The sequence below is a fragment of the Ambystoma mexicanum genome, chromosome 3p, assembly GCF_040938575.1.
Source record: "Ambystoma mexicanum isolate Mex_15411 chromosome 3p, UKY_AmexF1_1, whole genome shotgun sequence".
Taxonomy (NCBI): domain Eukaryota; kingdom Metazoa; phylum Chordata; class Amphibia; order Caudata; family Ambystomatidae; genus Ambystoma; species Ambystoma mexicanum.
This window is the reverse complement of record NC_090925.1, coordinates 950,217,549-950,240,760: the sequence shown is the minus strand read 5'-3', so window position 1 is coordinate 950,240,760 and position 23,212 is coordinate 950,217,549. Positions and strand designations below refer to the sequence as shown.

At 41.6% G+C, this 23,212-nt stretch overlaps 1 protein-coding gene across 1 annotated transcript in view; it reads left to right on the top strand.

The window, feature by feature from the left end:
• Positions 1 to 23,212, top strand: part of LOC138579653 (uncharacterized) — a 738,942-nt gene that overhangs the window by 547,993 nt on the left and 167,737 nt on the right. Inside the window, exon 3 of the mRNA XM_069649901.1 lies at positions 18,214 to 20,393. Within this exon, the coding sequence (XP_069506002.1) occupies positions 18,214 to 20,393 (2,180 nt within the window). The remainder of the gene's footprint in view (positions 1 to 18,213; positions 20,394 to 23,212) is intronic.

The following is a 23,212-nucleotide window of genomic DNA, read 5'->3' as shown; positions in this document are numbered from 1 at the left end:
TTTGAACCCCTGCCATGGTCTCAGAAACCTTGCAATGGCTCTGGCTTTAGGTCTGCTGGATTATAGCAAGCCATTGGTCTTGTTTTGCGACGAAAAAAGGGGTTTGTTCAAGGTGTGTTGACTCAGTTACACAGTGATGAGAACCGGCCTGTATCTTATCATAGTGTAGCAATAGATCCAGTAGCCACAGGACAGAGAATGTCCGCAAGCTCTAGCTGCTGCTGCACTATTGTTGAAAAAAACAGACTCCCCGGTAGAGGGCCATCCTGTCATAGTTTCTGTTCCTCATGGTGTATTGTTACTGTTACTTAAGGGAAAGACACAGCATGAGTCCAATTTCCACCTTACACGCTATGAGAAGCTGCTCATCTCTGCTGCCAATGTCACCCTTAATCATTGTTCAGTTCCAAATCCTGCTTCACTGTTACCTACCCCAGAGGATGGGGAACTGCACGATTGACGGGTTGTTGTGAAAACACTTTTGTCACCCTGTGTGGACTTGTCTGACATACTGTTGCTTTTTTCTCAAACTTCATTTTTATTGACATTTGTTAAGGAACAAAACATATAAGTCACATTTTGTGAAGTAAAACTGTCTGTTGTTCCAGTAAAAACTCCCACCCCCATCCTCTCCCCACATTAACAAGGGGATTATGCAATTTCCCTTCCCTCTCCCACCCTCCCTCCAACCTCTCCTTCCCACCTGAACAAGGATCCGTCTCTAAGAAGTCACTGTACTATGGGTTCATACCATTTAATGTCTATGGAGCAAATTTCCATCTGTGTACAAGCTCTGGTAATTCGGCTCGCTCTGAGGTACCCTGTATCCTATAAACCCACTCCCTCATCAGCATTGATTGGAAGGTCCTCTACTTCCGCCTTTCAGCTATATAGGGGCGCCCTCCAATCCTCTCTAAATGTCTCCAGTTTATTGTTCACTACTGCTGTCAATTTGTCCATCACCATCATGGCGTCTACTTTTTGTTCCCAAACCTCCTTGGATGGGAGTTTTTCATCTTTCCACCCTTGGGCGATGGCCAGCCGCCCTGCTCTTAACATTGCGTCCCACATTCTGGAGAGCCTATGCTTGTTCCTCTCCTTGGGTGAGACTCCCAAGAACATCTGTAACAGGTCTAAACCTAACCGAATTCCCGTAATGTCTTTCATCCAGCTCAGCACTTCATCCCAGAATATATTAACCTTAGGACACCGCCACCACATGTGCGAAAGAGATCCCACCTGGCCACATTTCCTGGGACAGAGAGGAGAGGACCCTGCATCCATTCTGGATAGCCTCAAAATATCTCTATGCCAAAACACCAGCATTTTATAATTGTGCTCCATCGTAGAGGTAAATAGATTGCTTCGGAAAGTGACTTTATACATTTTCGCCCAGTCCTCCTCTGAAATATTATCCCCCACCAGTTCAGCCCCATATCTCTGGAACATTTGTTTCCCCGCCAGATCTGACGTGTTCATGGCATTATACAGTTTAGATAGGATGCCCTTTCTAGTGCACGATAACCCCAGAGCCTTTTCAAACATGGTAAGCCACCTTGCCACTAAATCTCTCAGCTTTGGTTCAGTCAATGTTCACTTGACACGGATATATTAAAAAACAGAGATTGCATCCCTCCCCAGCACCTCTTGCACCGATTCCATATCCAGCAACGTTCCTTCCTTAAATAGTAGATACACCCTCTCGCGGGGCCAGGTCTGACCATCTCTGCGAGTGTTGCAGTCACATATTCGCCTGATCGAATGGGGGGGCCCCCCACTCCAAAGACAATGGTCAGGGTCTTGATGAGAACCCACGGTTGATCCCACTATCCTGCCAGATCAACCAGAGAACACCTAATGTGGGGTGAGATCGCAGTCGCTCCAGGACAGACTTGAGCAGAGACCAGAGATAGTGTCTGACCATCAATAGGTGAGCCACCAGATCTTCAAGGTAAGACCAGAAGGTCTTAATGTGGTCCCTCATATGGTTTAGCATTACACTCAATTGAGCGGCTTTATTGTATAGTTGGCTTTATTGTATAGTCGGATATCAGGAATTCCAAACCCACCACTGTTTCTCGGGGGCGTCCGTGTTGCCATTTTCCCCCTCAGAGTCTTATCTGAGGTATAACCTTACCCCATTGCAACTGCAATATCCAATGCCACTTAAGCCAGGGTTCCAACCCCAACTTTTCAATTTTCACTAACATCGGGACTTCAGGAGCTCTGTCCCGCTGGAACCCTAGAAACGGCTGCAGGAAGAACATCATTTAATTTATTCAGTGAGCAGATCAGCGCAGGGGTCCCTTTTTCCTACAAGCTCCTACCTTCTCTTGTAGCTTTTAAGAATTTCAGTCACGCTCGAAGGAAATTGAAAAAGGGAAGCCCCAATGATATCTCACTTCGTTGTCGTTTAGCCATTTTGTGAGCAGACCACATTGTCTTTTCCTGGCCAGCGTGAAGGCGTATAGGTTTTGATAGATGGTTATTTTAGCGGAACTGTAGTTGTTAGGGCCCGCCCAGTATCTACTTTGTTCAGCATAATAATTAAATCTCACCAAAATGTTCCTTGTGCCCTGTAGCGCAGCCCCCAGCTCGGTGTACCCTATCCATTGTAGGTTCATCAAGGACATCTAAGCCGAACAGAAGCCTCTGGACCTCCATTACAGAGTGTTTGATGTCACTCTCAGATTCTCCCTGCTTCTCAGGAAATCCCCAAAAAAACTGAGGTTGTTCCTTCGTTCTCTATTTTCCAAATCATCCATTTTTAACTGGACCTCCGTCTCTCTCCTCTCCAGCTCCGAAGTCTGCATGTCAATCTGTGTCTCCATCGTGTTTAAAGCTGTATGGTTGCACTGAAGGCCTTGGACCCTTTCATCCATGGAATCCATCCATTGGTCCATTTTATCCAACCTTTGATCCAGAGCTGTACACATGCCCCTAATTTCTTCTATCAGTGCAGCTATGTCCTTCTTGGTGGATACTGAATCATGCGCCATCGTCGCCACCCAGTAAGGCCCACCAGTGTCAATGGCATGCGTGGGGGCTTGAAACTGAAATTTCTGCACAGTAAATCTCCAGGTCATCAATGTCTAGGCATTCAAGGCTTACCACTTGCTTAATCCTGATCTGATTCTGTTTGTGGACGGATCATGCATCCATGTGCCGGAAATGGGTCAATTGGTTTTCCAAATATTCTGTATGTACCCCCTTTTCTGTATTAAAAGCACATCGATTACCTGTGGTGAAGTCTGCTCAAGTGGCCGAGCTTGTGCCCTTGCCTGCGCGTGTATTCTGCCATGGGGTACATCAGCCACAATCTAAATCGACTCCAGGTATGCCCATGGGGTGGTCCACGACTTTAGAGTTTTGTGAAAGCAGCGGGGATCCACAGGTACCCCAATCTTAAATGGAAAATATGTGTTGGCAATATTAGAGGAATTGTTACTCTCCAAGCAGCAGTCACCGTGAAGTGTAAAGGGCACAAACCCTCTGTCTTTTACAGGCCATGGAGCTCAGACTATCACACAAATGAAATAATTTGTGAGTGTGGTTGGGTTGGGTTCTGCCAACAATGGATCCTGGGGTACGCTGAAATTGTCAAATACCTACAACAGTAAACCTAAGTAAATACTATAGAACCCTTACATTGGACTCCAGAGGCTGAAGAAGCCTTTATTAAGATAAAGAACAGCATGTCCAGCACACCTGCGTTAGGACCTCCCGACTACAAGAAAGGGTTTACCTTATACTGTCATGAAATAAATGGCCTTCCCTTAGACGTTTTGACCCAAAAACATGGCAAACAGCAAAAACAGACACCCTACTATAGCAAAGAACTAGACCCTGTTGCTACTGGAATGCCGCCTTGCCCAAGATCAGTTTCGGCAGCCGCACAGGCCGTAAAATAGTGTAAAACCATTGTACTAGGATTTCAGTACGCCATTCAATTGTCTTGTTACTACTGAAAACTAAAACACAGCGTATGTCTGTATCCCGACCTATCAAATATGAAATCCTTCTTCTTAATTCCTCCAATGTTACACTGACCAGATATTTAGTACTGAACCTAGTAACCCTGCTCCCCCACCCATCGTGAGGGACCACACAGTGCTGAAACCCATGATTTTGTATCCATCACTGATTGTTTATTGACTCCTCGAACAGACCTAACTGATGTACTCTTTCCTGAGGCAGACTTGACTTACTTTGTTAATGGGTCTTGTTACCATGACCAGAAAGGAAAATTGGTTGTAGAGAACAGTGTGTGAGCCTGTGGAAGTGGTAGAGATTGGAAGGCTACCCTAGGAAACCTCTACCCTGCTCACAAAGTTAATAGTGTTCACAAGGGGTTGCAGTCTAGTTGTCAGGAGTCTGTCAATATATACACTGACTCCTACTATGCCTTTCGGATGGTGCAGGACTTAAGTCAACTCCAGAAGCATCCCCTATTAAAATAGCTAATATGTGAAGGCTCCCCTAGACTGGAAAGAATATATCCATTATCAAATGTGCTGCACAACAGCCCCTGGATGATGAGATCAGTTATGGCAATGATTTTCCAGCATGAAACAATAAGTTGGCCGCGGCCTCTGACTCAGAGGATAATCCTCCCTGTAGAAAACCGTTCTGCTACCTGCTAGATTTGGACCTTATGCAAGAAAATGCCCCCTCTAGTGAAAAGGACATTTGGATAAGAAAAGGTTGTCAATTGAATCGGAGATGGCAATATGACCATGGTTGAATAGTAGCACCCATGGTATTATTATTGCACCTTGTTAGGAAGTGCCATGGCCAGGCTCATATGGGAAGAGAAAGGATGGTAATGTCACTGAACAATTCATACTTTGCCCCTGAGTTCACTAAAAGGGGGGTAGTGAATACTGTAAGCGTTGCACCATCTGCCACCAAAGCAATGTGGGAAAAGCTTACCAGGCATGCCGGGAGTACACCCTCCCCTGTATTGCCCATTTGTGGGCCTTCAGATTGGTTCTTTCCAACTCCCTCACTGCAACAACGGACAGCATGTTATCTTATGTTAACTGGGTTTCTGAAAGCTCAGAAGATTGGTTTCGCTTCAAAGGGAAGCTGGAAAAGTGTTCCAGAGTCTGGAGGCTTGACTACAAATGTATGTGCACCTTGTCTTTCCTTCCGATACCTTTGGATGATCAGTGTCCTGTACGATTTGGATATTAGCGTCAGAGCGGGGTAGGTAGTATACATCTAGATGCAAATATTTGGAATCAGGAAATTGTAGGTTTTTAAATACCAGGCACATTCTCCCAAATATAATCTGCTTTCTAATGGCGAGCCAGTGTAGAGCACGCAGAGCTGGAATGAAGTGGTCATATTTCTTCGTTTTTCTTAAAATCCTAGCTGCACTGTTTTGCACTCTCTGGAGATATGTATTCAGGTGGTTAGGAGCTCATAGCTATGTACTGTTATTTTCCTAGATGAGACCAGAGAATTCATTATAAGAACCTGATAAGGAAAGGAGAGAAGTGGAATGATATGTTTTAGTTTCCTAATCGGCAAAAACATGATTTTATAACAGATGCTACTTGACTATTCAGTGTCTGAATGTTGTCTAATGAAATGGCTACGTTCGTAACTTCTACCTTAGGTTTTCGGCCATTCTCCTAAGGAGTTTGGCCAGAATGACAGAGTCCAAGAATGAGATTTTATCGGGATTAATCTTTAAGTGGTTTTGGTCCATCCAGTGTTTAGATAGCAGGCCCTTTCTGTTCTTTATAGCCAACGTGTAGCTATTTTTGTTTTGGTCTACTAGCATCTGGTGTTCGTCAGCATAGTTAAAGAATGTCACTCCTTACTGGTGCAAAATGTCAATTTAAGGGTGAAGATGTAGATGAAAATTAATTGGCGACAAAGCCGATCCCTGCAGACCCCACAGTGCAACAGCATAGTCTGTCAATATAATGTTGCAAGATGTACTTGTGGGACTCTGTTAAGAAGGATTGGATTCATTTAAGGGCAGTGTCCTGAATGCCCCAATTTTAAAGTTTGCCAAGGAGAATTGACTGGTTGACCATGCAAACGTGACTTATGGTATCAGTGCACTCGAGCCACTTAATATACAAATACACTCGTAGGTTATCCACTACAGAGGTAGTGATTCATTCTTTTCTCTGTAAGGGTCTGTTTGTGCATTGTCTAAAAGTGCTGAGTTCTAGACATAGATTTGGACCTGATTTACAATAGCCCTTTCTAGTTGTTTAGAGAGGTAATTGTTGAGTTTCGAGTTGGTCTAAATGTTTTTGTTGGTAACCGCTTAATAACAGAGAGTTTCCACATATTAGGAGCAATTCCAAAAGGGAGGAAATAAAAAGGTGCAATATGTTCTCTAGGAATTGAGAGCTGACGTCATGTGCAATTCTTGGGCGAAGAATGTTGAGTGGAGAGCTAGAGCATTTGGCAGACGAAAGAAGGCATACAAACTGATTACTATACAGTAAGTTCAGAGAAAGAATCAAAGACAATTCGTACCTACTGTGTGCTGGTTCTATTTGTTGCAAGGCACAACTTTGGGAGTTAATTCAGGTCAGATTGGTCCTCATTTTTTTAATTGTGGCAGAAAAATGGGAAGCTAGTTGATCTGCTAGAGTTTGTGTTGGCATTATGGGAGAGGAGTCAAATTTGTTGCAGATTTCATGAACTGCTACGAACACTGATTTGACAATATTGGAACTGGAATTAATCCTGTTTGCATAAAAAAGTGTTTTAGTTTTAGGAACAGACTAAATCAGTGACTAACCCCCTGAAGTATGCCCAAAATAAAACTTTAATTAGTCTAGCAATTATGGTATAGAATTCCAGAAAGAGTATTTGTTATTCCTATTCTTTGTTATTTAGGGTTACTACTACTCAAACTGTTACACTTGTGGAACTCACTGTTTATTTTTATGAGGCCTGAACAAGAAAACCAGCCACTCCAGAAACAAAGAGCCACATGGCTTTGGCCACAGCGCAGGAGCTTCCATTTAAGCTCCTGCGTATGAGCTTCCATTTTATTTTTTTAGGAGTAGCAAAGGAGACCACAGGGGTAGCAAGGGGAACATCAGGGGTCGCAATTGCGACCCCTAGCAACTGCCAAATGTCATCCCTGGCGGCTGGCAGATTACCTTGTGAGCTAATTTACTCTGGGTTTGGAACTTCATGGGTTATCTGCAGCAGTTATATTAATTCACTTAATTATATTACTTGGATTGGGATTTAGTGGAATTGGAACCTGTACATTCCAGATTATTCACACAGGTCATCAGGAAATCAATAAACCCAAAATAAAATGGTATTTTCTAACAGCGAGTTTGTAAACTATTCTTCCAGCTCAATGGTTTTAAACTGCAAGATACAGGGGATACTAGAGACATCTCACTGTAAAATATAAAGAGTTTTGCTTCAACTCATCCCTCCCCAGCAAACCACCAGATTAAAGTCTGTCTGTCCAGCACATGAAGGGCTGAGACTTTGATTGCACTTTCACACCTCTGCTCTGTCTTTACACATCCTTTTAAAGGATTAACATGACATGCCTGAATGGTTCCAGACACAGTCCAAGCAGTACTTCATTAATTTTCACTCAAAGCCGAATATATTCCCCTACAAAATACATTAAGTATTCGGCAGAAGCCAAATATCTCATTTTCAGATGGAATTTGCCTGAATGCTTATTCAAAGCCGAATTTCGGTACACCCCTAACTCATTTACTGTGAATTGTACCTTAGCCATACACCTAACACTTGCAAACGATGTGCTTGGCAGCTTGGTTAGAAAAGTGGAGGATTTGGCACCAGCTAGTCCTCTTTGGGGGGTATACAAGACAAAACAAATGTCTATCCAAGTTTGATCCTCAACTGCGGTACCCATATCTTAGTCCACCTGTAAATATATAGGGCCCTTTGTGACCAGATAACAAAATGTCCTAGTAATATTATCTTTAATTCCTTTGATAAGTGCAACCCAGGCCTCTTCTGCCTGTTCTGCCTTCCACCTCTTGATATATTGTTTATGTTTAGACCTGGCTTGAGTTATCATATTAATCGTGGAGACATCCTACAGCACCGGGAGAAGTTTCAATTTTAAAGGGTGTGTGGGAACCCCCCTACTGAAAAGGAACATGGGTCAAATATCCTGTTCAATGGCATTTCTTCCACTCGGGAGGGTCTACAACCACGTTTTAGCTGACTGCACCCTCCACAGACAGTATCCATTTGCATATCAATCGTTGTCCCACCCACAAGTGCAGTCCAGCATCGAAATGCTAGGCAATTCTTTTCTGAACAAGAGTACTATCAGCAACCCCAGACATCTGTTTCGGAAGTTCAAATTGTGCCTCTCTACATTTCCCATTAAACCAGCCATTTTATTTAGGCCGGACCTGTCGCTGCCATGTGGTCATTCAAACCTTTGCAAATTCAGATCTGTAGTACCCAGATTTCAGGCTTGTTGATTTCTGCATGTCTTATGTGGGATCCAAGACTGTTGCAGTCTCTTCGCAGCAACATCTCCCACCTCAACGAAGCCTGCAAGCAGAAGATAACACGTCTAAAAAACTACTCTATTCGTTGGGGGCACACACCATGGAAAAGGCGATTTTGCATCTCCAACATCGCCCTTTAAGCATAAAGATACACCACTATTCATCATATGTTTTATTCTTAGCAGTAAAGGGCACATTCTGACTTATCAATATCACTACCCCTCTTTTTCCCAGCATCCAAGGAGAAAAACTGGCAAAGGAAACTCCTGGAACTGAACCTCCTTTCCTCCCCTTTAAGTAAATGTATTTCCTATAGTATAAAATAAAATGCACCCCAAACGTGCATAGTCAATTCAAGATTAGTTGCTTTTTTAGGTACATTTATACCCTTTACATTCTCAAAGAAGTAAACATGAAGTAATTCGTGTGCTACATGGCAAGAGAACCATCCCATCATCCATGTCCCATATGGGAATACCCTAATTGCAACCCCTTGTTCACACCATGACGGTGGATGAAATGGAGCTATGAATAAAGCAATGCTTGACAGATGTTTAGAAAAAACTACAATGATTAAAAACATGTATCTCAGCTAAATCCTCCATACCTGAGCAAACCCACCGCTTCCCACAACTATTGGGAACTTTTTATTTTTCCAACGCCACCACTTCCCCATCACAAAAATGTTCAAAATCCAAATAACACATCCGCTCCGTCTCTTCCCATGTGAACGTGGGCCACAATCCATCAGGTATGTGACTCTATTTCAGAAAATGTCCCCTTGAAGCATGTTCAACACTCACAGAAGAAAACACCTCTCAACATTTTGTGAAACCATAAAATATAAAGCTCAGGCTGTCCCCCCCCCCCCCCGCTTACACCCATTAGAGAAATAAGTGTGAAGTTCTGAATGGCATAGTAAAAACAATGTTCACATTTCATGCGTGAAGCAAGCATCATCATTTTGGTTAGATGAAATCAGTTACCACAGGACTGTTAACCTCATCTCTAGTCTTCCCAGCAAGGTTGCCCTCTTCTTAGAGAACATTCCCGCCCTCTTTCCTTAGCTTTCTCCTCCAACATTCCCTGGCTTTCTCTGTCGCAGATGACTGCTTAGTAGTGTAGAAGCAGACCATCTCTTTTTTTTTTTTTTTACTTTATTTTATTGAGCGTCACATCGGTAGCAACACAGTACAAATAAATCAATGTTAGAGCAATATGAGTACAACCTCATACACATAAAGTAAAATCAATGGATCATGGTGTGGAGGTTGGAGACAAGTCCCTGTCGGCCAACATATCGCACAAATAGCCTCTGAAAGGTGCCCAAATGTCCTTAGGGTGGCTCGTTACAGGTACAGTCAATACATATAGCTCTTCGCATTCGTTAACAAATGTAAGTTCATGAAGGAAAACAACCATTGAGGGTGCAGTCTTGGCTTTCCAACATTTCAATATACACCGTTTTGCAACAGCACAGGCCACATTGAACAGATGCCTGGTGGTTTCAGCCGCCTTACCAATATCTCCAGACAAATATTTAAAGGGGGATAGTGACGCTGGGATTAATGTTATTTTCTCGAGGATCTCTGACACATATGCCCAGAACTCAGAGATTAAAGGGCATGCCCATTACATATGAAAAACGTTTGCATTTGGTTTGCCACGTTTCAGACATTCCCCGGAGCAGGTTGCCATGAACTTTGCCATCTTGGCAGGGGTATAGTGAAGTTGATTAAGAATTTTGAATTGCATCAGGCATAGGCCAGCATTCAGAGTCACAGACTTAGTCAACTGGCAACATCTGAGCCATTGTTCCTCGCCCAGTTTTAGACCCAGGTCTGCTTCCCATTTCGTTTTTATAGTGTTCAGGGATTTGTAATGTGCTTGTAACAAGGTATACAAAGTGGAGACCCCCTTCTTTACCCCATGTTCAGCTGTTATTGCACGTATGCACTCATGCGTAGGGGGTTCTGCAGGAAACGACAGCCATCTCGCAGCAAACGTGGCTTTCATGCGGTGGTATTGGAGCAGTTTTAGCTGCCCACCCCCAACAGTGTTCACAAAATCCACAGAGCTCGCGTATACACCCTCACGGAACATATCCTACATCCTTAACTACTTATCAGGGTCCCATGTCTTCTGTAATCACCCATCAAAGCATACCATTTTTCTATTCCCAGAGTTTCTACTCCCTCATCAGTTGTGGTGGCCAATTTGGTTGAGCATGAGAACTTAGAGAACATCTTGCAGGGAGACCTCCACTGATACTGGATCTTCCTCTCTTACAGCCCGATCTTTGTCTGTTTGCAGGGTTTCCACTTGGCTGTGGTCCCCCTGTCAAAGTCGTGGTAAAACTACAGTTTGGTCCCACGGAAACGGACACTTCTGACGGCAAATCTTTGCCCAGATTTCCTACATGACATTAACCGTTGTTAGAACAGAAGGTATAAGGCACTTTTGTGCACAAAGGCAGTGTAAACCCTGTGTGTCTAGTTCAAGATGAGATCCAAGTTTTTGGGACGTTCCAGAACGTACTTAAGCAGGTCCTGGACATACTTTTCTAAATCTTAATCAGTGATCTCCAGCGAAATTCCTCTTATTCTGAGATTTTACTTCCTGTTGTCTGATGGTGCTCGATAGTCTACTTCTAGCTGATTCATCCACAGTCAGTTCCACTTGCTCATTAGCATAATCACCCGGGGTCGTTACAAATAACCACTCTGGAGGCTCCAATATCATTCCCATGGGTGTTTATTTCATATTGAACTAGCCAGATTGGCTGATGGATTCTCTTGCAGATTCCAGGGCTAACCAAGGACTTGGGGAATTTTGGTGAAAGTGCCGTCCCTCCATCTCTAGTTCCCTTGATTTTTCCCCTCGCTAGTACAAGCGTCTGTAATGGGTGGTAGTGCTACCACCAGGTGACACCTACTGTCTGTTGTCTGACTAGTGCTACAGTGTTTTCCATGAGTGATGGCTAACTGACTCCCTAGGAGCATTCTAGCTGTCTCTCTCTTAGCCCCGCTTAGTGTTCTACGGAAGTTTGGGGAATGGCGCCTTCTTCCAATAGTAATGGGACACTTTTGCTTGCATACACACCCTTATCTGCCCTCTTCTACACTGGTATCCCACAATATTCTCCTCCCCACCACACTACCATCCCTCTGATGTTTCACTCCACCTTCCTCCCTCATACCTTTGATGTTAATTTCGTTCCTCCTCCCCCTTCCTCCCTTCTCTACTCCTCCACTCCTTACTACCTTCTATCACTATGCTACTCAAACTACTAGCTCTCTCCGCTATTACTATTTCACCTCCTTGCCACTACGACTACTGCTGCTACTTCTTCTCTTCTACCGCTTCTCTGTGCTTCCACTTGTGCTACTCCTCTCTACTGCTACTCCTTTGCTGTTACTGCTACTACTTCCATATCTACTTCTGGCCACTTTGCTTCTACCACTACCACTCCTACTTGGACCTTTCTCCTCTCGCTGTACTACTAACATTCACTACTATTACTTCTTACTCCCCTACTACCACTACTTCCACTTATAACCACTACTACCTCCCCTCTACTCCTTCTCTACCACTAGTTCACTCGCTCCTCTCACTCATGCACGATTACTCCACATACCCCTCCAATTACCTCCACACTACTTCCTCTCTGTCCTCCGATGGTCACTCAGAGGTTCTCCTTCCACTGCATGTCCTCCCCCAACTAACCCCCACTAAACTACTCCCAGACTATCTTTTAAATAACACTGCCATTCCCTGGATTGGCCAACTTCCCCATACCAATCAACTTACCTGGGCTGAGGGGTGTGACCGGGTAGGGCTTGGAGAGGTTTCTTAAGGGCTCATAGGCCCTGCCTCCTTTACCACATGGCCCTGCCGCGTTCCGGGTATAGGGAGCTCATAGGGAACTTCTGTCCCTATTCTTAAGGCCATCTTGTAGGACTATTTTTAATTCAACATTTCCTAGTGGATTAGTGGCTTCTCCCTGTAATTGCATTTTCTCCTCTGCTGCTGAAGCCACCTGCGACATCCTGCTCTCATTTGGCGCTGCCTCAATTTCTCCTCCATTGGGATCGCTGGCAGAGCTGCAGCGTCTCATTGTATGGCATCCTGCGTGTCGCTGCTGTTGCGCCTGCCCTGCTCACAACGACTTCTCCACCTCCTCCTGTTCTCCCTCTTCCACACGGGTGCCGCTGTCCCTGCCGGTGGGGCTGCTGCATCCCGCGATGGTCCGCCGGTGCTCTGCCGACTTTAGTGCAGGTTAAGAGGGACCAGGAGGGCGTCTTCCCACATCTATTCCAGGTGTTGGCGCTCTGGCTCTGTTCCTCCCCTACCAGGTCTGGGTAAGCAACCCTGTAACAGTAGCCAGAATTGTATTTTTTCAGTTCAAATATAGAGGTAGACCAGTTCACTTTGAAGGAACCTTTTTTTTTCTTCAGTTCTCTCAACATGGACATGATTCAGCTTTGAGGGCAGGGATGGCCATGTACAAAAGCAGCTTCTGGAGTTGAATGAATATCAGCCACCATTTCCTTTCAGAGATGAACTTGCTTCATGTCGTTAATGTTCCCTGATTTGTGCTCTTTAGATTGTGGAGGTGCCCTGTCTACCAGCAGCTTCACTGAGCCTAACATCTCAATGCAAAGGATGCAAAGACAGGAGAGATCTAGAAGGGCCACCCGGTTTAAAGGCAAAGAGCGGCAGCCAGGCACTCCTTAGCTATGTCCCCATTCCAGAGGGAAGGGTGAATAGGATCCTCTGAGCCCTTAGTTGCAGTCCAGTATGGAGACTTTTATTGTCATGTGAGATGGGCAACTCCAATCCATGGTCCTGGAGTCATCTGGAGTTGAGCTCACTAGGGGCCGGGGACCTGCCACCCCAGGAGGCCAGGGCTTTTTTTAAAGTGTCTGTTGCCACTCTTCCTTGTTGTTCCTCAAAAGATAAGGATAAGAAGGAGTACTCATGCAAATTAGCCAATGGCAAGTACAGTACAGTCATCTCAATGAAGTCCTCTGTATCCCTCAGGGTGAAACCTTTGATGTGCTGTGAAGTGGTGGATATGTTTGCCACCCCTACCCCCCCTCACAGTACAAGTAGAGTGCGTACCCTCTGGGGGAACACAGTCACTGACCAGAGGGCCCGAGAAACAAGTGAAGGTCATAGACCAGCATCAAGGGGCCCCTAACAGGAATAGGAGAACAAGCGACCGGCAGCATGATCCTGGGCAATGATGGAGGCCCCAAAGAGAAGAGTGGACAGATGGCACAATGGACTGCCAGGCACCCATTCTGCCAGGATAGAACTGTATGGCAAGCATTTCACTCATCCAGACTGGGGTTTTGCTCACCCACGGCATGTCGCTCAGTTTGGCATTTCACTTCAGACATAGGAGTCGGCCATTGCACCCTTTCGTCGAGTAGGTGTGCCCCTTCATATATTGAAGCACTGGAGCCCCTATTTCTGCAAGTTTGCGTGTGGCGTTCCTGCAGCTGGGGATTATACCCCAGTTTCTTTATGTATTAGTTTGTCCTCTTCTCGAGATTTCTCTTCCTGTTTCTCTTCCTGTTACTATTCGTTCTGGAGGTAGATGGTCCCTTATTTATGGATTCTGTTTCACTTCTTTCTTCACTGGTGCTGAAAGATGTTTCTCTGAATCTAACTCTTGTTTTTATTTTGACCTATTGGTGGTTATAAATGGTTACTATGAAATCCTTCTTGAATATATGGAAACACCTTTTCATGTGAAAAGTTGGATAGGTATTTTCGTAGTCTTTTTATCCTGTCAGACGTTATTTTTTTTAATTCTAGTATTTCGTGTTGGATCTCATCCAGTCCTTTTCTTATACAGGTCTAGTGCAGTGAGTTTTTTTAATATCTTCTTCCCTTTTTCGTTAGATCTAGTTCTATTTTTTGTGTCACTTCTTTGGCTGTGTCTATTATGAGGATTATCCAATCTCTGCCTCTCTTGTTGGCGATGTAACTCCATTGGGCCTTGAATTTCTCCTTGTCCAAATATGGGTGGGCTCATTTCTAACTATTTTCACTGTATATGACTCTGTGACAGTGGATACCAGTGCAAACAATTATAAACTAGGCTTTTTTTAGAATTATTTGGTTTTGGGTAAAGGTGCTCTTATTTTATTTATTTATATATGGTTTTTTTCTTTACATGAAAGAAAACCTTTACAAAATTTCACAAGTTTAAAACCATTAAAATTATGAAAAGAAAAGAGAAACAATTTACATTCACAAGATACAACATTATAAATAAAATTAACTAAAGTCATTTCACAAATTACTAAAAACAAAACACTATGTTGATACATTGATTCCAAAACAGACACTTATTTACAGAAAGCAAAGAGTAGAGGCTTACTTCTATCTTCCTGTAAATGTGCAGGCAACTATTTTTAACCTTAAATCATCTAAGCTAAACCATACTCTATTTTCAAGAATCTCACTATCGCTATGTGCAGCGCAGTGTGTTTGTCATACAACATACGCTTCCATAAATAGTCAGAATTAATGCAATTTGCGTCTGCAGAAAAGCAGCTGAAATAAGAAAGCCTAGATGATAACAGCATCGGGCAATCTATCAAAAGGTATCTCAATGTTTCTATAATTTGATTATTTTTACAGAATTTACATGGAATAACAGAATCCTTTACTTTGTTTCTTGCTGCTATGATTTCTCCCGTAGCCAGGACATTAAAGCGAAATCTCATAAAGATGTTTCGAAAGTTCCTGTTTGGGAACCGAATGAGATAAGGTTCCAATATGCCCATGGGTTTATAATCGGAAACCAAATGAAAATATAGACTAAACTTTGTCAATTTTTGGATTGTATTTGCCCAATCTGCATTTTGCAATAGTTGTATCACTTGTTTTGGTCTGAGAGTTAATATTTGCAAGGTGGATCCTACAGAATTTAATATTTTTTTATAAATTACCATTACTTAATTGAGAAAAGCTGATCTGGAAATGTTTGACTTCAAATGATGGCCCAAGTCAGAATATAAGGAATTCACTCCTTCCACCATCAAATTCCGGAAGAGGGAAAGACATTTCCATTCAATGATACTATGTAGGGATTGTAGGCCAAACTCATATCTCAGAGCGACCAAAGGGACGCATGTTGGTAAGCAGTAGGTCATTTCTCTTAAGATGATGGATTCCAATTTACTTACATCCAACTTGCCTGAAATAAATGGAATTTCTAAGCCATAAGAAATTTTTGGTATGAATTTTTTTTTGTAATATTTTCTCATTGGAGCACAGGAGAAGGCGCCAAATTTGCGATCTACTGCTTTCATTTGGGCGATACTTTGTTTAGCCTTCATATGGAAGTAATTTTGTGTCTGTAAATAGCTTGGGCCATCATTAATCAAAAATCCCAGATATATCATAGTATGCTTTGTTGCTAGCTTGATCTTGTCCAGGAACCATTTATCCTTAATTTGTTTCCTCATTCGACTAAAGCGCATTATATGGGACTTAGATGGGTTAATAATTAGTCCATTAAGGGCCATATACTGCGCAAATGCGGACAACAATCTCTGGAGTCCCAAAGGGGTTTATCAAACAGCAGGAAATCATCTGCATATGAGCACCAGCACATCTTTTTGCCTTCCAGAGTAGGTTGAATGAAAGCTGACTTCATAAGGCAGGGACCTGCATCCGAGGTATATAAATTGTAAAGAGTTGGAGCAAATATGCAGCCCTGTCTAAGACCATTTGATGTTATAATTGAGAGGGATAATAATCCTTCGTTATTCAGGTGTACTTGTATTTTTGAGCCTTCATGAAGATGAATAAGGATTGCTAAAATTTCCTTCGGGAGGCCAGGCCATCTAGTTTCCGCCATAATATAGGTCTATCGACCAAATCAAAAGCAAGCGACAAATCCACGCTTTCTAGATAAACCGGAGACCCTCCTTTTTTCCACTCAATTTCTTGTAGCCATGATATAATTAACCCTCCCGCCATGGTTCCCACTCCTCTTCTAAATCCAAATTGTGCAGTATCAATTATTGCATTTGCTGTAGACCAGTCCTCCACTTGTTGTAAGATCAAACCCGCAAACATTTTCGATTCTGCGTCCATTAACACTATAGGGCGATAATTAAAAGGCAAGGATCTATCACCCTTCTTATAGATGGGAATAATGAGTGATAGATTACAGGAATGGGGAATACACTTAGTTCTATGTTAGAAAACAATAGAGATAACACTTTGGACCAGCTGTCAGGGTCATCCCTGAGTAGTACATTCGATAGGCCATTAGGACCCGCAGCTCTGGATGAGCTAGACTTCATGATCCTGTCTCTAATTTGGGCCACTGAGATGCTACACTTCCATTTAGTAGTTATCAAAACATCAGAAAAAACAAATGGGGGGGCTCTGGAGGCATATAGCGCAAGAAAGTGCTACGACCAGAATTGTTCAGAGATTGGATTTTGCATATGGATTCCCCGGTTTAATTGACTGTTTATTAGGTGCCAAAATTTGCGCAAGGAGTTGTCCGTGAAGGCACTCAACATTGCTTCATTATCTGCTTGAAATAGGGAGCACTTGTAGCCCTTTAGCCAGTTTTTATATATTTGTTTCATATATCTTGCTCCCTCCTTTTTGGCGACATCTGAAATCATTTGTAGTCTTAAAGACCTTCTCAAATATAACTTCGCTAAACGTACATTTTGATCATATATGTGAGCATGAGATTTCTCAATACTTTTATGTTTTACTACGCATAAAGAGGTGTCAATCAGTGTCTTCACATAGGGGGTGAAATTATCATGGGTAAATCTACTTTAGTCATGGGTAAAGGTGTTCTTTAAGTGTTAGAGTGTGAATGGTAGTTTGTTCATACTACATAAGTTAGAACGACAAATGATGATGAAACGAACATAATGAATTATGTTTTCTAACAGTAATGACAATTATAGGAATTTTGCAATGCAGTGTATTTTTACGAGAATTTTATAAACAAAAAAGCGTTTTGAATAAAATAGTGTAAAAAGAATGTTGCCTCAAACTGCAACTGACCAAATAGACAAAGAACTCTAACGCTAGTACACACCACTATTACATATAGTAAAGGCTGACTATTGTTATTTGGTATAATCCCCATCTGCAGGAACCCCACAAGCAAACTTGCAGAAACAGGGGCTTCAAGATGGGAAGGGTTACACATATTCGACCATCGGGAGTCAGGCGCTCACCCACCTACGCTGTTGGCGCTAGCTGCCGTCTTGGAATCTCCACCTGGTAACATATGGGGGGAAAAGCTATGTCTCTGGGTTCTGTCCTCTCCGTGCCTTCAGCCACAAGAAGTGAACTGGAGGGAGCCAGAATCTTTTTACACAGTATCCCATTTCTCAATTTCTCCTGTGACAAGTGAAAAGAATGCTTCGGGTGGCAGATGAGAGGGGACGCAGCTATGGCATCACATCAGGCTATAGCCCCCCAATGACCAGGCTTTTAATCTGTTAGTAAGTAAGCAAAAATTGGTTTTCAAAAATGAAGAGACATTTTAATTATGCAAAAAGGCACTTTAAAGCCGCGGATCTAGACCACATCATTTAAATTCTTCAAATAATAGATGAAATATATAGACGTTTGCTTTGAATAAAAAGTTCATATTTGCTCAAATTGACACATTCTTTGTGTTCTTTATTTCATTTCTTGCTTATTCTAGATTCAAGTTTTGCATCGAAAGACAAAACAAGTTTTTCTAACACAGATAGTGATACCTGTCTTCATTGCACTTCTGGTCCTAGGAAGACTAAAGATTTGTCGGCTTGGAAGAAAAGGTCTCAAAGGAGAAAATCGGACTCAAACCGTACAGATATAAAAAATAAAATACATAGAGATTCGGACCACAGACAACATAACCACAAGAAAGAACAATCTGCATCTCAAGAAATTCAAATATCAAATAATCGTTGTACACAGAAGGAAATATCACAATCCTGTGGACTTTGTAAAAGAAATCCAATTGAAAATGTATCCACACCGACCGCACCCAGTACACATTCTAAGTTAGTCGATAGAAAATTAGAAAAGGTTTCCGATTCTTCTGTTGAACGATCTGAAGCAGATAGTACAATATTTTCATCACCAACTTTTCCTCAAAAAGGTAAAAAATCTCAGCAACTCAGCAACACCCATATTCCAAAGCCCACTTCAATTAATTATTCTCAAACATTACCAAATAAACAACTCAGAAATAATGTTAGGACTTATGGAATCTCAAAGCAGGAACATTTAGATAGAAGAACAAGCCAGTCTATGCTTTCAAAGAAATATGGGAATACTAATTTGAACTGTCAAAGTCTTATTCCATCACATAATTCCTTGCAAAACTCATCACCGAGACAATTAGAAAATTGTTCTTTAGATAGTCCAGAGTGTTTAAATACGCACAAAGATCACCAGTTCAAAAATTGTAATTGCTCTGATGAAAATTCTTCAATTGTCATTACCTTAACTTTGGACACTGGTAAATCGGATGACTCTGAAAAACAATCAAAATGTGGTACTCCCTTGATAAATCATTCAACATTATCAAGTGCTTGGAAGTCTAAAACGGAAGACTTGGTTAGCTTAAGCAAAAGTCACGTACGTACTGATTTTGATGAACCTCATTCTGGGCAACATTTGAGGAAGTGTGCTAATTCAACCTCTGCAAAACATCAAACTTTAAGTACCCGACAGCCAAAAAATAAAAATGTGTCATCCCCTGTAAAGTCTGGATGTACTCAATTGCAAAGCATTTTCGCCCCATTAAACTACTGTTACAAGTCATCAGATTGTAGCTCAAATGAAAACTGTAATTCAAAAAATAAGTTACTGTATTGGCAATCGTTTAACTCTGGTTATGGTCAGAATTCCTGTAATCGTAGAAAACTAAATCCACAGTGTTCACATTTTGCTGCACAACAAGACATTGTTCCATTGGAAACAGAACTGCCACATTCATCAAAGGAAACTCTCTCTACAGCCCTGTTTCAACCGAATCAAACAGAAATGGACAAATTGTTTGAGCAGGACACTGATGATCAGTGTAGTGTCTGTGACCTGTGCTATAAAGGACATGAGACCAAGTTTTCACAATTAGCTGAGGTAGAAAATAATTCTCAAGCTTTACACGAGTGTCAGAAAAAATCAAAATGTGCTGCTTCTGAAGAACTGCTAGATTCCCAAGATTATGATCATGATTTCTTTTGCAAATGTGGACGTGTTCCTCAGCATGGACTTTTCCCAAATGGACCTATAGCCCAAGCAGTTTCATCTCAACCAAAAAAGGATTCTTGTCTTGCTAGAAAATCTGATGATTACCACCATGAACCTACAAACCTATGTCGACATAAATTTACAGATCAAAAAAATGAATTGACTGCCGCAGCTCAAAAAGTTGTTAAAGCCAATAAATGCCCAAATGTCTCAAATCGGTTTCCTTCTGAGGAGCATATGTGTAAATTTATGAAAGAACGTGAGCTCTTCAATAAAACACAATCATTTTTTGAATCGGGTTCAAGAAAGAATATTGTGCACCAGAGAAATGAAATTGATTGGATAAAGAAGGAATCCCTGACAGAAGAGGAAAATGTAGCAAGTGCCTGCCCTCTGATAACAAAACAAGATGGTGAAACTGCTGTTGGCAATTATTTCGGCATCAAACTTAAGGATCATAATTCAGGACCAAAGGAAGAAGGGCACAATTTAAGTAAAGAAAAAGAATTTGAAAGGCAATCGTGTTGTGGAGTACACCTAGCAAACTGCCAAGGAACGTGTTCTCATAACCTGGAACCAATAGAAGAATCGTGGCATGAAAAGAGGGGCTGTGAAAACAGAACATGTTTAGACCGAATACAGGTAATTTTCTACTCTAATTTTCCATTATTCTTAAGGGTTAGAGGAAAGAATTGTTTGTTTTTCTAATTCACATGTTTCATAGTCCACCATTTGAAGATAGTTCACCTCTTATGATTGTCCCTAAAATATAATTATGTAATGGTACATGTGTTTCCCTTAATGTTTTTATTTATTTATTTAGGTTGATAAAAAAACTTTACAAAAATACAATGACAAAGACAGTAAAACTATAAATAAGTTAACTTCAGCATAATACATTCAGAAACTCAGATAATAAATACAAATATAGATACAAATACACATTTTCCATTTAAAACCATGTCAATAAAACTGTACAGCAATCACTCAATCCACACAGAGTACATATCAACACAAAATTGAACTATGACTACAAATTTGTTAATAGGACGAATGTGTCAAGATACTACTACAATTCTTTAATTCATATTTCAACCTAAATGAATCCTTTAGAATAATTCCCCATAGTAAAGTATAGTCAATTGTGAGTACCTGGGGAAAATAAACCTCACATCTCGAAACAAGTTAAATACCACTGATAAAAATCTTATTACTGCTAAGTTTAGCGCAACTGATTTACTATGTAGCATTGTCCACCATAGTTGATCTGGATAAACCCGTTTGGGGCTCAATACACATTTTTTTCAATACTCAATTCGATGGCCTCTAACGGCATCACATTCAGTCAACAAATGTGCTAGTGTTTTCCTGGAGTCTGTCATTTTACAGAAGCGACAGTTCATCATTTCTTTGCTTACCACCCCTCTTATTGTTAAGATCTCTCTCGTCAGGAGTAAATTTAGTCTGGCACTCATGAAATTATGACACAATTTCTTGTTTAGAAAACATTGTAAATAGGGCTCGGAAAAACCTATTAATTTTTGACAGGATATAATATGATAATATAACTTCTCCAGTACTGCGTCATTCACCTCGGCCCAATCATTGTATCGAAGCAGCCTCTTCACATTAGTGGGGGAATTCAAAAGAGTATCAACTGTGACCCTCAACTTTAATAACAGAGCTAAACATTCTTCATTAAACTTAAAAACAAAGCCCTCTTGGGAGACTCACTCCCTTACTCACTAGTGCATATAAGGATTCACTCAAGCTCGCATATTGTTTCCTGTAGAGACTCAATCTCTTCCAGTCCACCAAGCTTTGGATTGATTGACTGTAGACCTAGTTCATATCTAATTGCAGATAATGATGCACACTTGCGTACATATTACAAGACTTATCGCCAGATCAGGGCTTCATATTTATATATCTTGCTAACAGCCCATGCGGGGAACAATTCAAGGCTGTAGCACAGACTTGGGATAATCTTAGAATAATGGAACCTTAATGTACGGATTATAGAGAATATTCCTTATTTCCTATCTATTTTTTTCAATTGTGGAACTTCTCTTAGTGCTTTGTCCCTCAAATATTTTCGATAGAAACACCTTTTTGCTGAAGAAATAATAAGGAATCCCAAATAGTTGATTGACGTCTTCATGGTCAGCCTTGGAGTATGTGCCCGATTGGATTTAACTGGGTCTTGAATACTATGTCTCATAACTACCGTCTTTTGCGGGTTAACTTTTAGATGAGTTGTTGCTATATATCTATTAAAGGCTATAATGAGTCTCTGCAATCAATCAGAGTGCGATCCGCTAGTATAAAATCATCCGCATTCAAAGACCAACAAATATTACGTCCCTCAATCCTAGGGGGTGCAAATGAGGCCTCATCTAATACCACACCAACATCTGCCACATATAGATTAAATAAGGAAGGAGCAAAAATGCAACCTTGCCTTAATCCATTTTTATTTGCCTATAGTTTTAGAGAGTAAGCCCTCCTCCTTCATACGTATCTGGATTTTTGATCCATCATGTAAATGAATTAGAATGAATAGCAGCACCAAGGTAAGCCCAGCTTATTCAATTTTGTCCATAGTGTTCCTATCAACCAGATGGAATGCAAGAGATCGATCCATCGAGGCCACATATATTGGTACCAAACTATCCTTCCAGGCTAGTTGTTGTAAGACACATCAGGAGTCTGCCACAGTCAGTGCCCATTTGCTTCCTAAAGCCTGTTTGTTGCATCGATAGAATGCTGTTACTTCCGCTCCATTCTTTGACATGTTTTAGCATCACAGATGCAAATGTTTGGGAGTCAGCATCCAACAAGGCTATCGGGCGATAGTTTAGTGGGGAACCCCTATCCCCCTTCTTATAAACAGGAACAACATATGAGATTTTCCAAGAAGGAGGCAATGATGGGGTTAAAAACTAAATCTTTGAATAGAAGGTATAGAGCGTTGGACCATACATCTACATTATTTTTAGAGTGTCATTCGTAATTTGATTTGGTCCCACAGCTATAGATGAGCTGGCCTTACTAATTAAGTCCCTGGTATCCTTTATTGTAAGTCCCAGGCATTAAGTTTATGGGCAACTCCTTCCGGAAATTGGAGTTCCTCTTGCTCATATAAGTTCCCAAAGTGTCCTACCCAGTCACTTTCAGATATGGGGTTGCATTGCACTGCGGATCGAGAGCCTTCCTGAGCATTTACAAGAATCCAAAATGGTCTGGTGCTGTCACCTTTCAAGGCCGCCATCATGTTTTCCCCGTCCCATTGATACATACTAGCTCGATGGGTTTTGATCCAGTTTTTAAGTTTTTGTGTTTTTCACTAAGTATTGCCTTTTGTTTTAAAATGTTACAACCCTGAATTTTAGAAATAAGCCACATCTTTCTCCGACATGATTTTTTCATGTTCTGTACCGTAACATTGAACCTATGTTTAT